This window comes from Dryas octopetala, chromosome 2 (genome assembly GCF_963921425.1).
Source record: "Dryas octopetala chromosome 2, drDryOcto1.1, whole genome shotgun sequence".
NCBI lineage: Eukaryota > Viridiplantae > Streptophyta > Magnoliopsida > Rosales > Rosaceae > Dryas > Dryas octopetala.
The window spans coordinates 5,615,242-5,633,443 of NC_141367.1; the positions used below are offsets into that span (position 1 = coordinate 5,615,242).

The window sequence follows — 18,202 nt, forward strand, 5'->3', positions numbered from 1 at the left end:
TATTATTTTCAATCATTTTAAATTAAAAAACATGAAAAATAGATTTATATTGAATAATTTTTCTAATTAAAAAATGTGCAAATGAAAGATGTCCTAACAAATATTTTCTTCCATAATTCTTAAAATTAATTCATATTAATTATCTTAATTCTAAGAGATAATATGATCAAAATTTAAAAGATTTAGGGTCCAATTTTTGGACCTTATCCTAAAAAAAAAAAGATTTGAGTACAAATCTAAATAACTATATGGTTTTAGTTTGAATGCCACTCCAAAATTGGAATTATGCCTAATTTTCCGATAAACAATTGAAAAAAGGTGTGGGCCGAAATTAAACATACTAAATGTAGGGGTTTAAGTTTTAAAGTGTGAGTGGTAAAAAAACAAGAAAGTGTGACTTTTTTATGGTTTAACACTAATTTACTTAATGTTAAAATGTCCACTTAATAATATATCATCTTTTTTAAAAAAGGGTGATGTATGAACAGTATAGAGCGCTAGGTCCGTTCTTTTTTTTTTTTTTTTTCGTACTAGATAGATTGACACTGTTAAACAATGTCAATCTTATATTGTTACTATTAGACAGTAACAATTAATAACATCTATAATTACTACTAAAATTATGATAGATGAAATTCTATAAGCTTGAATTTTTTGTTGTTTTATGTAAGTTTGTTATTTTTTCACATATTTGAAATAAAAAGACATAAGACATATCTATAAATATCATTTTTATGTGATAAGTAATAGTCAATGTCAACAGCGGCAATGATATTTAACATTGACTTGGTGTGTTCCATATCAAGTGCATATTTTTATTAATGTGAGATGGCCTATCATCCGTTTTTGGGAGTGATATCATGATATTTTCCACAATGATCTTTACAAAAAGAAAAAAAAAATTATTTATTAATCAATTGAACTCTATATACAATACATTGAGGTTCCCTTAAAAGCTTTATTAGCAGTGAATTGGGATTTGACCTAGTTGCCGAGGACCACTCCCCCCTACACACCCGGATTCGAACCTTTCTCTCTCTCTCTCTCTCCCAGTAAAAAAAAACTCCATTTGTATTGTTGTGCACCAAATAATTCTGGCTTGGCGGGACGTTTATATTTTTCTATTAGAATAATGCAGAATAGGGCAGAAAAATGAAATATAAAGCGCTTCTTCAACCTCAAGCCGCTATTTTCACAACGGCGGGAACAGAAACAGTCGTTATGTGAAGATGTTGAGAGGAAGAGAAAGCTTGATCCGATTGGTCGGCAAACGCAGGCGCTTCCTTCCCAACCGTCAATCCCTCGTCTCCGCCCCTACAACCCAGGTACTCTCCCTAATTTTTGTTTTCATTTTGTAATGTTTTATTGTTTTCCCATTGAATTATAAGTGATAGAAATTTGTGGGTTTGTTTGGTTTCAGAGCTCATTGAATCTGTGCACTGATGAAAATGGTAAAATCGTGTCCATTGATAACGTGGAAGGATCGTTGATTCAAGATGAAGAAGATAAAAAGAGTGTGGCGGGCGCTGTAGATGAGGATGAGAGAGTTACTTGCCCTGTTTGCGGCCACAAAGTCAGTGGCGACAACAACATCATCAACTCTCATCTGGGTATCTTCTTGTTTCCATATATTTTTGTGTTTACATGTTTTTCAGTATTGCCTACAACTATGGGAGAGACTACAATAACTCTAAGCCTCACTACCCAGAACCCAAGTGCACCTTTTACTCTCTCAGACACAGACACTTTCTATATACATTAAAGCACTCTCTGATTTCTCTAATATCTGAATCACTCACAAGTGTTAATACTCTACTTTTATTCTATTTTATGATATTTTTATTATAGTTCTCTAATATCTGATTGTAAAGGAACTTTGGGTTTGGTTGTAATTTGCATTTATGATTGAGGGTGATAGTATGGTTGATGGACACCTTGTTGGACAACTTTCCTTACTATTAATTTTTTTATTTTATGAAGCAAAACTGAGATATTATCAGTTTCTAAACTATCCTACAGACTTTCTCATTGTTTTTTCCTTTTAGAAATTTACACTCTGGCTGCGTTTGGAGTATCAACAGTCCTTTACTGTGTGAGAGGACTGCACCTATTTCTTTTTGCATTAAAAAACCAGCTTCGCAGTTTTTCCTTGTATGAGATAATGACTGCTCAGCAGGAAAGTAGTGCTTTTACATATAAGATACTTGTATGCTGTAGTACTATTTATAGAGGGAGATTCAAGTAAGGATGTCCTCATTTTAAGAAAAATAAGAACATACTCTCTAGGCACTGACAATGTAGTTCAATAATCGAAACTGTCCATTTTTTAGGTCCCTTCTTAAGGATCATCCCTATCAAAATTAGCCAAATCGGTAACTGTTTGATCATTCAAACTGTGCAAACAAATGTTTGTCTGATGAGATTGAAATGATGTTGATGTTAATCAAATGGCTAAACAGTTTCTAATTGGGCAGATTTATTGCAGTGATGACCTTTGAAGGAGGTCCTAAAATATGGACGATTCCGATCATCGAATTATAGGATGGGGATAGAATGTCCTCATTTTTCTTAAGTGAGGACATCCTCACTTGAAGCTTCTCATTGTTTATATTTAAATTGTATTGAAATAATTAAAAGATTTTAATTGTTGATTTTCTGCACTATGTAGGTTGTTTTGATCCTACAAAGTCATCTATTAGATTTATATAGCCCAGCTTTCTGTTATGGGACTTTAAAGAATTGTATTATGTTGTAATTCTACTCTCTTTAATTAATGTTGTAGTTTCTTGTCTTTTCAGTAAACTGAATTGGGTTCTTACATTATTTTCTTGCAGATATGTGTCTATCTAGGGGAACCAAACGGAAACTGACCCAGCGCACACTTCTAGAGTTAAACTTCTGCCCAGAGTCAAAAGTTGAAACTCGTTCCTGCGACTCTGAAAATTTAGGAAATGGTTTATTTCAAAGGGCTCATGATGACAGTCTTCTAAAGGATGTGGCTCATGGATTGTCTGACTTTAGTGCTGTTGAAGAAAGTGACAATAATATGTGTAGATCACTATTAAGTTTAGTGTCTGATATGAAAAATCAGGTTGATGGTCCATCTGGAAACCCAAACAATAAGGACAGGATCAATGCCAATGTTGATGCTCACTCATGGGTCCCAAAGAATGAGGTGCCGGATTGTGGCATTAATGAGGATGACATATCTGGGGCGATTTTTGAAACTTTTATCGTTGGCCGTAGGTTTAGTGATGAAACTAAGTTATATCATGGGTCACACATTTCTCTTTTAAGAGACCCTGATAATGTTAAAGATCCCAATGCTATTAAGGTTCATTCCCTTTTTCTGTGCTTTCTTTCCCCAAGGATTTGATTTTTACTTAAATCATTATTCTATTTATCTGTTGATTTCAATTTCCTTTAGTTATAATTTCATGGCATTGCATGGTGTTTTTTTCTGGGCTAGGTTATATCTTCAGATTCAGGATGCCCTAAAGTGCTTGGTTTTCTCCCCCGCAAGCTAGCTCAGTATTTGTCTCCTCTGATTGAGAAGTACTGCCTAAACTTTGAGGTAATATATTTCTTAAGCTGGACAAAACATACTGCCTAAGCCTCTGACACAGTTACCTTGCTTGCTTAGTCTTATTTTCCAGAGGTTTTCTTTGGGTATTGCATGAATAAGGTAAAATTCTAGTCTCACAGAATAACCAAAGGAAGACAACAACCTCCTTTGGTTTTTAAAACCGTGAATTTTAACTTTTTAAAATTCTAATCCTTCTAATTGTACTATGACATTATATAATTAAAAAAATGTACTTCCAAAGAATAAAAAAAAAATAATGGGCATGTAATGAGAATGCTGAAGCTTTAAAACTCCGTCAATATTTACAGAAAAATCAAGCACATTTCCTTTTGTTGGACTTTCTTTTTTGTCTATTTTTTAATGTTTTTTCATAGATCCATGTGTTTTGTATAAATTCCTCAAAAGATTTAAGCAATTGGTTATGCATGCAGTTTTGGCACTCTTATAGAGATTTTATTTGATAAACTATTAGAGAAACTCAAACTTTTATTATGTAAAAGTATTCTATTAAGAGTTAATTAATGATATAAGGCTAATTTATTTTGAGAAATAAATGAGTGTTAACATCATGAAAAATATCTCTCTTATTGAATCCTAATTGTAATAAAAAAAGTCAATTAAGAATGGAGATATAAATGTGTAATTGAGAGAGAAAATAGTAGCTAGGGTAATTTTTCGTCCATTTACTGCTATCATAAATGATCTGTAAAACATATTTTTCTGAAGGCGATTACCATCCAGATTTTGTGTGAATTTGCAAAATATTGACCTAGTGGATAATAATTTTAATATTCATTCATGTGGGATTCATTTCAGGGATGTGTCACCTCTGTTCCAAAGCATTCTATTGATGTTGTCCCAATACAGATTGTGTGTCACAAGACTAGTCCGTGCAATGCTAAGGAATATTATAATGATGAGGCTTTCAAATTTTTATGGAAAAATGCTCAGCAAGTAACTGAATCTATAAAGTCCTGTCCACCCAGTGCAATAAAGTATCAGGAGAACTTTTGTGTTTTCATGCATGAGGTTTTGAGAAGCAATTCTCTCCTCTTGATAGATGATGAAAAGAATTTCATGGGTATAAATTCAAATTCTTGTTTTATGATTATATTATTATTTCCTTTAAATCATTCGCACAACTTATGACTGTTATATTTATAACTGTTGGCAGAGTCATTTACTTCACTGTCAGATGATAGTCAGAGGCTGTTTGTTCGGCTTTATGCACGGAAAGGTTTATATCTTTCCAGATTACGTTTTTTCAGGTCATAGTTTTAGCTTTTCTGGTATGGTTGTATTAGTTATTTTGTTTTTATTCATTATGCCAACTACTGTAAGAGATCATGGTCATCATAAGCTAGCCTCTATATTATGCACAATGTGGCTTCTGGTGGTACCTCCTAGTTATTCCATTCATAATCAAAACATGCAGAGTAATATCCTGCACAACGTAGTGAATTTTGTTCAAGTTTCACACATGGGGGAGTAATTTGTAATTCGAGCACTCATGGAACAAGCACTTTTCATAAGGCTCCTTATCTAATATTCTCTTGGAGACCTAATCACTCCTTTTAGATGCCTAGAGTGTGTCTCGATTTTTCCTCAAGGTTACCGCTAATCAAGGGTGTTGGAGTCTCGTGTTGCATCCTGTCCATGAACATCTCATATGCTCGAGCTGACATATACGTTTTGCATATCCACCTTTCATATATCATAAATGTGCAATGCACATTATCTAATTCTTTTTTCTTTTGGACTCCCAATGTAAGACAAGATTGATGTCAAACCTAATACTTAGCTGGAATTGGGTAGTCTGTAACCTCTAGTCATATGCATCCTCTCGATTGCTTCCTGCATAGATGTAATTTTAATGGGGTATATGGTTCCGTAGGCTTCTTGAAGTTCCTGCTTTCTACAGGGTAGTTTTTCTCTTTACTGTTTGGATTAACTTGCTATGGCTCATGCAATGTGTAGTGCTGCACCTACATAATTCAAATGAAAATGTAAGAGATTTTCTTCCAAAACTGATTTATTAAGTTGGTTTTTGAACAGGGCCATGGTTTCGGCTGTCTTCTATTTTATACCCAGAAATATTGGATCTTCAACAAGCAGTGAAAGGCCTAACTGGTAATATAAAACTATTGATTGGATATGCTGTATGTTTTCTTTTTGAACATATGGATTAAGGTTGATGAAAAAATTGTTTGTCATTCTGCAGCATCAGGATATACATCTTGCTTTGAAATTACAAATGAACTATGTCATGATGATATAAAGGAGATTTTGGATTTGCTCACTGTATCTGAACTACGTGAAATTTTGTGCATGCTTAAGCAGGTTGGCATCTAATGATATTCCTATATAGATTTTTGGTTTATTTGCATAAATTCTTCAAGAGAACATCTTCCTAAGTGTATATGTTACAATGCATTATGTAATGCACAAGTGACACTTTCTAGACCTTGTAGGTTATTAAAGAAGTGATTGTTGATACGAACTGATATGCCAAGCAACATAGTAATTCCTTTAGTACAACTTGTCCAGTTTTTCTTTGTCATTTCAGAACTTTGCATCTTGTCTCATCTCATCCCCAAGTTCTTGTAATATGATTAATGGTTGGGGGAAGGAAATGCGAGTTGGGTAATGTCAGCTGGGTGCTCTTCTCTGTTTCGCAAAAGGCATCATAAGTTGTTTTGTGGTGATAAGAAGGCATAAGCTTTGTGTTGGGCTGCAGTGTGCTAGGCTGCTAGTCGAGGAAGGCTAAAAGTCAAATGCCCAAATACAAATTACCATATGCATGCCGTCCACCGTGAATGAATGCATTCCCCAAGTTCTGAGAATACTGCATTCACAGACAATTGAAGCTTAATTGAAGTTATCTAATCTACGTTCTGTATCTTCTTCTCTAATTTATTATAGGAATAATAATTGTTTTGGTGTTAATTTTTGTTAAGATTATCACTGAAATTTTGGTTGAGTGAGCATTTCATTTAATCCATCCAGTATTATCTACTAGTGAACCCAAAGGCATAACCCTAAATTTTTTATGCATTTAATATGCATCATTGATAATAAATGGAGCGTTTTGGGTGGATCATTCTAAGTTTGATTCGATCCCTAGTTTATGCTCCTAAAGTGATGAATTGGCTTTCGATGACTACATAGTAAGAGCCTACTGTGTGGACAGATACGGGTCAAACATTTTCTTTATGGTGGTGCATTCAAGTTACATGATAGTGTATGTTTGCACACATGCATTCATGTGTGGATGTAAATTAATAAGTATGAACATTTAGTTCTTGGTTTTATATGTATTGAGCAATTTTTTTTTCAACCTTTATGTTGAGGAATCTTGCCCTTGAAGTAACTGGTGTCTGCACTTTTTATAATGGATTCACATGCTACTGCTCTTTTAATTGATGTAATGTGGTCTCACAGCTTTGTTATCTGATGGGTTCCCTGAAATTTTGTATTTCTACCGAGGCTACAGAATTACAATCGTGGCATGAGAAAGCAGGATCTTATTGCATCTGTTATTTCTTTGTACCAAGAAGAGTTGTGGTATTATTATTTTCTCTTAATGTTATCTCAATGTGCTAATAATGTGACTTCATGAGCACATTTTAAGTTCTCTCTTTCCTTGTTATTTGCAATATGCAGCTCATTACTACCTAGTATGGTTTTGGATAGAACAGGTGCCTGTGTTAGGATATCTTCAAAAGCAGAGTCGCTTATCTGGCGTGCGGAGGTGCTTTCATGTCTTCTAATGTTTGATTCAATATACCACAGTAATCATGAAAATTCTCGTTATGCCTAAAATTTTTCATTATGATTCTTTTTTGTTCTATGCAGAGGCTTTTCTTTCTGAATGGAGAGCAGGATTTGTCGGCATTTCTACTGGTGGATTTGGGAATAGTCAAGTACCCAGCTTACAAGTGCATAATTTCACAACAAATCTTCTCAGGTCGAGATGGCTTGCTTGCTTATGAAGAGGTGTTGATTTGGGAATAGTCACTAACTGTCACTATGAAAAAAATATTGGAGAACTTTGTTGCCTTTGCCTCACTAACAGTCTTGTCTTGCAGGCCATTGAAGTGGCACAAATAATTGATGAAGCTCTTGATGGAAGCAACATTGGGTTGGTGTTAAAATGCATAAAGATAGCTGATTCCTCTATATCCAGTAAAGAAATTCAATTGTCAACCTCTGAATCAATGGCTCCATTTCTTTCCTTCTTTTCTGCACCGTTTGTCTACTCAAAAGTGGTTTCACTAGGAATTTCCTTTCTTGAGCGTGAGCATAGGTATGGATCTTGGAATTACACATCATTGGCTATGTTGATGCTTGTACTGCAAATTACATGTTGACCTCTGTGTCTGAATTTGTTTTAGTTAGTATCTTATGTTAATCTCATAAGCATGTTAGCCATACGGCCCATACCTCACTATGAATTGTTCATGTTTTTTCATGAATTGTTCACTATTCTGACTATTTATGTGGATTAATTAACATCTCTATGTAATAGTGTATTCATATTTTAATATTATGAAACACTGCAAAATGTTGAAGAAGGCCAAAAATACATTGAAACTCAGCATTACTGCCAAATATGTTAAAAAAAGTGTTGTATGCAAGCAATTTATTTTCTCTTTTAGATTATTGGGCGATCTAATGTTTCATTCTTCTTTAGGTTATCACTATAAAACACTTTGCATTTTACAATCTCATTGGTGCTTCTTTATTATCTTAAAAAAATATTGATATTTATTATTTAATATAAATATATTTTCTATTATGTAATTGATATATGGTCAACATATCATATCCCAGTTTTCTATTAACTGCCATATCAACGTTTGTAACTGTTTAAAGAGAAAAGAATATCTGTATCAACGTATCAGTACTGTATCATATCTATATCCTATATCCATATTGGTGCTTCCTAGTTGGGATTGTAATCAAAACAGTAAATTCGTGATAATAATGAATTTTAAAGATTAACTATAAGCTAGCCATTTATTTGACAAAAGGATTTTAGAAAGTAAAGCAAATGGATCCTTTGTTTGTCTTAGCATTACTTGACTTTAAATCTACATTACAACTCCAGACTGCCATGTATCTTTGACTTCCACTAATAAAAGGAAAGGCAGAAAAGGTAGCTCTTCTACTTTTGATGTAAGGCTCTGATTGAAAGTTAAAACAATGTCAAAACAATCAAAGAATCTATATCTAAAACAAAAATGTGTATAGTTGTTATAAGTGGTGTGGCATTTGACAAGTTTCGTAATTACCTAGATGTAATATTTGAGGACAAGAAAAGTTAGTCTAGATTTCACAAAAACTTAAGGACAAAAATGAAGGGACAATTGTTACAAAAAGCTATTTAGGGGTTATTGCGATTTATTATGATAGCTTTGGTATGATTTAGGTGATTTATGATTTATGAATTTTGGATACATTGATGTAACTGTCACTTAGTAGTGCAGTTATGTTAAATGTAACTGCGACGGAGATACAATAAAATGGACAGTTGTGGTGTAACTGCCACTCATTTACAATAGTAAGGGACCTACTCTTACGAAAAAAAAAAATTTGGTTGGATGTTTATAAATAAGAAAAATGTGAGGAACCAATAATTAAATGCCTCTAAAGAATTTTGTGTAGGATTCAGAGCAATGCAAAAGAAACCTTTCGATTAACATTGTTTTTCCTTGGAAATAATAATATAGTATCATCAAGAAACATTTTAAATTAATGCGTATAAAGGGAAAATCAATTTTTTTCTTTCAAAAAGATAATAATACATATATTAACAATATTGTTTATTAAAATTAAAGAAGACATTTAGAGAAATAATGAGATTTCATTTTTTTAATGTTAAGTTTCATTATTAAAATATTAATTAGTTGAATACAATTGTAAATCAAAATTATAGAAGAAAAATAATTGAAAATTTAGATTAGTTTGTAAAATCATTCCATTTTGACAAATTAATGCTTGTAAGGTTTCCTTGAATTTTGACCAATTTTCAATGTCATTTTAAGTTGAGTGTCTACTAAAATGTTTGCTATGATATCTGGAATGCAGTTATATTAATGGAAATGGTGAATTAAAAAGGATAAAAGTTGTTTTGATTACTTTTATGGGAGTTATTCTACTGTACTGAAAAGAAAGAAAATCAGAATTAGGACTTAATGGTCTCGTAAATATATCATAGGACTTACTGGTATGTCAAAGTGTCTAGTCCGTATTGCATATGTAATGGTGACAAGTTTTTTTTTTTATAGCTTGTACTGTTTTGTATGAATCATATTTTGATAACTTGTATTGTGCTGTATCTCACTATGCGACTAGAAGAATTCATTAATGTAGTCTCACCATTAAAGAAGCTAACTTGTTTAAATTTCATTAATCACAGTTCTTGCATTTTCCATTGCCAAAGACTTGCTTATATATGGGCTTAATCCTATTTAGAAAATTATTTTTATAATAAATGAAAAACATAATTAAACCTATTAATCACAGTGTAATTGTCATTGCAAAATACTTGCTTATGTATGAGTGTAATCCTATTTGGAAATGTATTTTTTTATGGGATTTAGAGAAGTATTTTCTAATAATAAACCCAAACAAGTTTGAATAAACTAAGGTCACTGAAATTAAATAAAGTTGATCCTTGAAAAATATCCTAACATGTATTATCTGAAAACAATTCAGTAAACTAGCCAAGTTTTGGCCTCAAAATTTTCCATGGTCAGATATGCATCAATTGGACTTTGGTTTGATTGTCTTTCATTAGTGAACATGTATGTATACACGCTTGCTAAAATATTTGAAATTGAATCAAATATATGCTATTATTCTCTTTCCAATAAATTATCAGTATACAGTTGTTGCTAAGCGCTTTGCATCACTAACCCATAAATGTGTATGGAAAATTGATGTTGATTAGTTTAGACCTGCAAAGCAAGTATCACGAGAAAGTGTTATATGGAAAAAGTCTTCAAATTACATTTGTCTAGTTGTGCTGTTTAGCACGCTGAAGAAACTTAATTCTTCCACTCAGGTACAGTGATGCTACAGATTTACTGAAGCGGCTGCTAAAGTGTTTCACTTGTGATGGTAGAAGAGGATATTGGACACTAAGGTTATCAATTGACTTGGAGCACATGGGATATCTGAATGAGAGCCTTTCGGTTGCTGAAAATGGGTTACTGGATCAATGGGTGCGTGCTGGTTCAAGAGTGGCACTTCAAAGGAGAGTCCTTCGCTTAGGAAAACCACCAAGGCGATGGAAAATTCCTAGTTTTTCAGAGTCTGTCAAGAGGAAGATCATGGAGGTAATTGCTTAATTGTAATATGGTTGTTAAACTCTCAAGTCAAAAGTTCAGATTTAACCTTTGTTTTTTCAAATTTTGTTTACATCTTACAGTATCACTTTTCATATTGACTCAGTTTTTCTTACCAACAAGTTAGGTTCATGTTCAAGGGAGACCTTTAAATTCTGTGATAGGTATCAAGAGCAGGTTCTATGGAGAAGATGGAGAGCAATGTGGGGTAGAGCAGCTAGCCTTGCAGTATTATGCTGGTGAAGGAGGATGGCAGGGTGTTCATTCAGAGAGTGGCATATGGTTGACTATTTTTGGGCTTCTTATGTGGGAGATTATTTTTTCTGATATACCAAATGTCTTCCGCACCAAATTTCAGGTATGTTTTAGACTTTTACCAAGTGTGCTGCTAACTTTTAATAAGAGTGCTGCTAAGCTCTCAACTTTTTGAATTTTTCTATGTAATAAGCATCCATGCATGCATATGTATGTATGCATGAACAATGCAGAAAGATAAGGGATTAATTTTGATCCTTTATCTAAATCTTTTGCAATTGGAAGTTCTCTTGGAGATAGCTATTGTAATAGCAGTTATAAATAACTTAAAAAAGAATATTCCTCATAAGGCTGTAACATCAAGAACTTTGGCTGGGGAACGAGAAGAAATTGAAGGTACAATAGTTAATATGACTTTCCAGATGTAATCCTTTTTGACGCTTGTAAATCTGTTCCTTGACACTTTTCATGTCCAAATTTTGATGTGCATGTGGTCTTTTTGTCAAACCATATGGCTCTTTCTCATAAATAGATGTAGAAAAAAAAAAATGAAAATCCTATTTTGCAGACTGGTCCCTTGGATTTGGAGACTGACAGCTTTTATCTAGTGAGAAAGAGCCACATAGAATCTCACCTACAGAAAATTCATGATGGCATGGCTGAGGAGATCCTCATCACTTCATGGGAATTACATGAGGGAACAGCATGTAGAGGAGTTAACTGGGACCGACATTCTCTCTCTGAGCTTCGGGCAGCTGTTACATGCATTGGTGGACCTTGTTTGGCCTCATTCTGTCAACATCTTGCACAAGATTACCGCAGCTGGTCAAGTGGAATGCCAGATTTGCTGCTGTGGCGCTTCCATGGGAACTACAGAGGTGAAGCCAAGCTTGTTGAAGTTAAAGGCCCAAGGGATAGACTCTCTGAGCAGCAACGAGCATGGCTACTGCTTTTAATGGATTGTGGATTCAATGCTGAGGTCTGTAAAGTGAGCCCTATCGTGTGAAATCATTATGCTGCTTAGCTCTTTGATTGGGAGAAGCATGAGAAATACTTTGAAGATGGCACAGGCAATGGGAATTTATAATGATTGGAAGTACTTCATTGCCCAATGCAGCTTTCTCCTAGGAGATAGTGTACCATGGAAAGAAGTTGATAATAAAGTAGGCAATAATTGATTCTTCACAGGTTGGGTTCAAGCTTTTGTCGACATTTGAAAAGGATGGCCATTGAGTTGTTGGATGACGATAAAAGCCATGTGCCGCCGGAGCACATATATGTCTCTCCATTTTACTCTAACCTTTTGTTAGAGAAGGCCATATTAATTATTGTTTTAGGGGGGATAATTTTCCGGAAATGAACTTGTTTATGCTGTTATTAAATGTTGATCATATGTATCAATTTTTGTAATTGTGTAAGATACAGTTTCCCGAAACTTGATCAACTGATTTAATGACATAATTTTTTATCAAACAATACTGAAGGAGGGGTTTGAGCTCGAGACAGTCGAAACTTTTTTGTCACGTAAGCTTTATCTTAAGAAATAAAATTGTCACGTCTCTATTGATGAAGGCATACTTTTGTGCCAGTCAAACCCAAGACCTGTTGAACTCTTTCTTTTTTTTTGGCCAGGACCTGTTGAGCTTTCAAATGTACCACAAGGCCAACATTTTACAGTGGGGCCACCCAATGTGGATGATTGTATAAGTTTCTTAATTCTTATGATATTATGGTATAATATGGTTAATGGTTTGACTCTGCTCCAAATTTGAGACAAAGCAGTTTCCTCAGCTACTACCAGTCTTATGGTTAATGGTTTCTATGATTTTGGACATAATTTTTGAAAGTTTGGCAAAGAAAAACAAACAAGATATTTTTTAGGTTAAAATTAGAGAAAAGTCTTGTAAGTGAAAGACGTGGCAGCTCACATTTCTCCAATTTTAACCTGAAAAATATGTTAGTTTGTTTTTCTTGGTCAAACCTTCAAAAATTATGTTCAAATCATAAGAAACCACTAACCATTACATTGGTAGAAAACTGACAAACCTGTTTTGTCTTAATTTTGGACCAAACCAAAGCATCAACCATATCATACCATAACATCATAAGAATTAAGAAGCTCATACAGGAATCATCCACATTGGGTTTGGGCCATCACACCAACTCCTTAGTTTAATCCCTTAGATCAGGTAAAGTACCAAAATGTGAGTAAATTATAACAATCCAGATAATATCATATTATGACATTTCATTTATATATATATATATACACCAGAAGCAGATAAAGACGTATTAGAGAAGGATCCATTTTCTTGCATCTTTGGGCTTTCGAATTACCTTGGAAATACTGTAGATCCTTACATACCTACTCAGTACTCACTCGATTTTTTATTATTATTTTTTTTTTCATTTTGCTAATACTCATCGAATTGTTACTTGGTTCCATGTCGATTTTTTTTTTCTTTTTCCTTTTATATAAAAGCAAAATAAAACAGTTACTCAGTTAAGATTTGAGTTTTTAGAGTAAACTGTTAATTGGAATTTGGAAAAGTTATTTTTACGCTAATAAAATCCACCTATAAATTAGACTATTTGAAAACAAAATGGATTCCAACTACTAAGTTGGGGGGTTTAAAATTTTCTGTTTAGAGTAATTGACATGATGTATTTTTTTTTAATATTGGACATATAGATGTATTAAAAATGAATAATGTAATATGTAGCATATTTACATAACTACATTGTTGATCACGAGAAATTATTGTGTGTGATCGTAACACCACGTGTCGGTGTAACCAATCCATTAGAATTATAACATGTGTACAACTATTAATATCTAAAAAATCCCAAATACTAAATTTATAAATCCGTCGTCCACTCATATTATGATATGTGGATTAAGTAACACCACGTAGCAGTATTTGGTCGCATACTATATGTGATCAACATATAGTCTGCATATGTTATCCACTTGTAAATCCTACATTTGTAAGAGATTTGAGTAAATATAATTCATGTTAATAAACAAGTTATGCTCTCTCAACCGAAAGTGCATTCTCCAAACAAGTTTCACCATGAACACTTGCATTATAACGATCATGCCATATTCGCCATGCCACAAAACAAAATTGCGATACCTCAATATTAGATAAATTAGAAGCCATAAATTCAAGCAGCACTATATAAGAAGTAATTTGTCTCACCCCTTTATATAAGAAGTAAGCAGCACTATTCAAGCAGCTCTTGACGGAATAATGCCAAATCCATTATCCACTTGTCAGAATGGTGAGGTTGCCCAAGAAGGATAGATTTAATTTCCTGGTATTAGCATCGATATCATACAAAATAATTTGAATAAATTAACATTCTAAGAACTATTAACATCAATGAGCGAGGCAACATAAGTAAATATTGCACTAATAAAAAATCTAACTTCTCACAGCAATTGTGCAAGAAGTAAAAGAACAATCACTACATTAGATTCTTTGCTTGCCTTCAAAATTAAAAAGTTAATATGATTAATCCAAAAAATAAAGGGTGCCGCTATTTTGACCCAATTTTTTTATCAGTAGCCCCAACACACTCTTTATGTCCAGCTTCATTTTAAAAAATGTTAAAACTTATTAGTACACTCAACATGTTTTCCTAAACTACCCTTACTAAAACTCAACAACTAAACCAAACATAACACTCATCAATTCTACTTACTATATCCAATAAACACACCAACGACACCATCATCACACCACCTCCTAAACCCAACCCAACGCCATCAACACCACCTCTCAACCCCAATGACATCACCACTGGAATCAAATTGCAATTAATTAAATGGCTTCGGCGAGAAAAATTCTACTCTCTGCTAGGTTTGAAAATAGTTTGAGACCGTTTTAAATCAAATGCATAGCACAAAACAGTTGCCAAGTTTTGTAAAACCAGTCGCATGCTCATACTGCTTTTGCAATACAGTTTTTCGAACCCAAGTTCAGAATCATACTTGTTGACCGACCGTTAGGGCCAACTACACTCTCACAAAAACATAACAAAATCCTGCAGTCATTTGACCGAGATAGGGTAGCAAAAGTGGTCATTTCATGGTTATACTGTCTAGACGAGGGCTCACTGCTAAAGTGATATGTTCATAAATTCACATCCTTTTATATTCCTCTTACTTAGTTTTTGTGAGTTTATTTGATTAAAAACTTTAAATTTCATTTAGTTTTGTGTTTTTGGCTTCCGAGCAATAAAATAAGAAATTTCACCATTTATTCTCTTTAATAGATTTTAACATGAATCCAATTGGAGATAGAAGCTAACACATTGAAGTTATTCCAGGTTCAATTTCATGACATTTGAAGACGATTAGTGCTATTCCGATCACCCTAAAATTGCTAAGACGACAGTTCTCTACCGAAATATTTATGGTTATTCGACAGTTATCTGCTGAACATTGGTAGATTATTCGGTGGATAACCACCAAATGAAAATGAAAAAAGGCATTTGACAGTTATCTACCGAAATATTTGTGTTTATTCGACACTTATCTGCCAAATATTGGTGGATGTTTCAGTAAATGACCACCGAATGAATCTGGGTGATTTCATCCCGTTTTTGCAATAAAGGGTAAAATAGAAAAAAAAGTTGGATAAAATATGATAGGGTGGTCAACTCAGCAACTGAGGGTGGTCTGCATAGCCTCACTCTTTGAAGACTTCTAAGGTGTTCATTTTGAATTTCAAAGTCAACCCAAAACTGCATCTGAGGAGAACTGAGTCAGCTGCATTGTGTGGGGCATAACGTTTTGGTCCGAGCTCGGATTGAGGCATATAATATATGGTTGGAAAGAAGACATCCAGGGCTTTCTATTGATATATAAAACATAAATTTTTGAGTTGGTTAAGGCCTCCAAATGCCTCTCTAAAGACAACTCAGAAATCCTGTCAACAAAAAGACAAAGTGGTCCCAAGGCATCTTTCCATTTTGGGTAATTGTCTATCACATGTTCTCTTTCATTCCCTTTGTTTGCCCATTCTAAGAAAAATTTAGAAACCACAATGTGAAGGCTCTAAATGAGGCAAACAGAACATCTACCTATCTCAACATCCTTTAAGGATCATCCATTGAGGGATAAGATGAAATATTCTCATTTTTGAATTAACCAAACCTTATCCTTTCATTTTCTTTTAATCCTAGCCACATATTATAGACATAACAACTCACCCAAACCATAAAACACTCTCTCAATTTCGAGCTCCCATCTCCATCCTCTCTAATTTCATTCATATCATCATTCATTCCATTATCTCATCTTAAAAACACACATCTCATCTTCCATCTTCCAAAACTCTAGCTTTTTCTCATCTCTCTTCATCATTTCTTTTCTCCATCTTCTCTCCATCAACTCTTCCTCTCCAAAAAGCCAAACACCATCACAAGACCCATCTACCATATTCACCACCATTATTGCAAGAGGAGCTTGGAGGCACTTGGGACAAGAAACTATTTTGGGCATCTTTGGAGAGTGACACCCCTTGGGAGTTTGGCTTCAACATCTAGAATTTTCTCTTTTCTTTCTTGTTTCCATTTATGTTTCAATTTGTGATGTTGTTTGTAACTTTTATGGCTAGTGAGTAGTTTCTTGATTTAGGGCTAGGGATGTAGCTCTAGCCCAACCATGTAATCACTTTGTGATTTGTGATATAAATGCCCTTTTGGATATATATGCTCTTATACTAGTTTAAAGATCATGACTTGTATGTGTGAATTTACCACTTATGCATATGAGAAATGTTGTCATGTAGAAATTGGAGATTGGTAACCTTTAGTTTCTAAAGCTTGTTGCATAAGAGCATGGTAATTTAAAAGCACCTTGGTTGGATTGTTTTAATTGTTTGGATTCCTCATCCTTAAAATGTTACGCACCTAGGGTTTGCTATGACATTAATCTTAGGTAGTTACCTATCACCTTGGTTGGGATAGTTGATAACATGAAAGAGAATGTGTCCTAATTTACCTTGATCGGGGGTTAGGAGGGAATCTAATCTATCTAATTTGGCATAATCACTAATTGCATTGTTTGTTACATGGGAGGGTTAGTGTGGACCCCTAATAACCTCAAATCCTTCATCATCATTGAATTTAATTTGTACTTGAATTTGCTTGCATTTCCAATTTGTTAGTTTCAAATTCTAGTGTTCCTTATCATCAATCAACCAAACAACAACTCAACACTACACATTTGCACATACAATTATGTTTAGTCTTGGCTTTGCATAGTACATAGTAGGTTATTTGTTAGTTTTATAACCCTAAAATGAATCTAGCTTGTGGTTGAAATCTCAATCCAATCTCTTGGGTACGACAAGCCCCTACTTCCATTTTCATACTAAAACTTAACAACTTTGCACTTGAGGTAAGATAACAACATAAAGTGGAGCCAATCGTCCGTTCGTACAACCCCTCATGAAGTTTAGGGGATCGTAACCCAAGATCTACCGTAAGGGACGTCTTTTCACTCTCAAGTCAAAAACAATAACAATCTCACGGGAATATGCATAACAGTCATTATTACCATCATCACAAAAACCATGCAGATATGCCAATCATAAACATGCAACTTTATCACATAGTATTTACTATATATAATACATGCAGGAAAACCACTAGTCAATGTGTGTTGCCACGCCCCAATCCGTGATTAAGAACTAATTACGGATTAATGTGTGAATCACACTCTAATTATAGAATTAACTTTTATAACCAGAGTATGATGGAGAATGATAAAATAAAAGAAGAAACTGCATACTATTAATATACTACACTGCATTCAAGCTTAGTTTACAACACATAACATGTCTCAGCAACTTAAGTTTAACAGAACTTTCAAATAAAACGAAAATAAACTTCAAAGTTTGTTCACATTTATTTACACAAACTTCTTCTTGTTACCTCTTCTAAGGGTTCTGATCTTCAGTGTTTGAACCTGCAAAGTCTATAAGGGTGTGAGCTC

The 18,202-nt window shown here is 33.8% G+C and overlaps 1 protein-coding gene across 1 annotated transcript; it reads left to right on the forward strand.

The window, feature by feature from the left end:
• Positions 1-1,026: 1,026 nt before the first annotated feature.
• LOC147292692 (zinc ion binding/nucleic acid binding/hydrolase) lies at positions 1,027-12,717 on the forward strand. Its single transcript, XM_086233592.1, has 15 exons — positions 1,027-1,325; positions 1,421-1,610; positions 2,835-3,334; positions 3,470-3,574; positions 4,403-4,667; positions 4,761-4,823; positions 5,642-5,716; positions 5,808-5,926; positions 7,080-7,150; positions 7,250-7,337; positions 7,442-7,582; positions 7,675-7,892; positions 10,656-10,929; positions 11,066-11,296; positions 11,762-12,717. Exons 1-15 carry the CDS (start codon positions 1,230-1,232, stop codon positions 12,197-12,199), a joined length of 2,874 nt encoding a protein of 957 aa, XP_086089718.1. The 5' UTR covers positions 1,027-1,229; the 3' UTR covers positions 12,200-12,717.
• Positions 12,718-18,202: the final 5,485 nt, after the last annotated feature.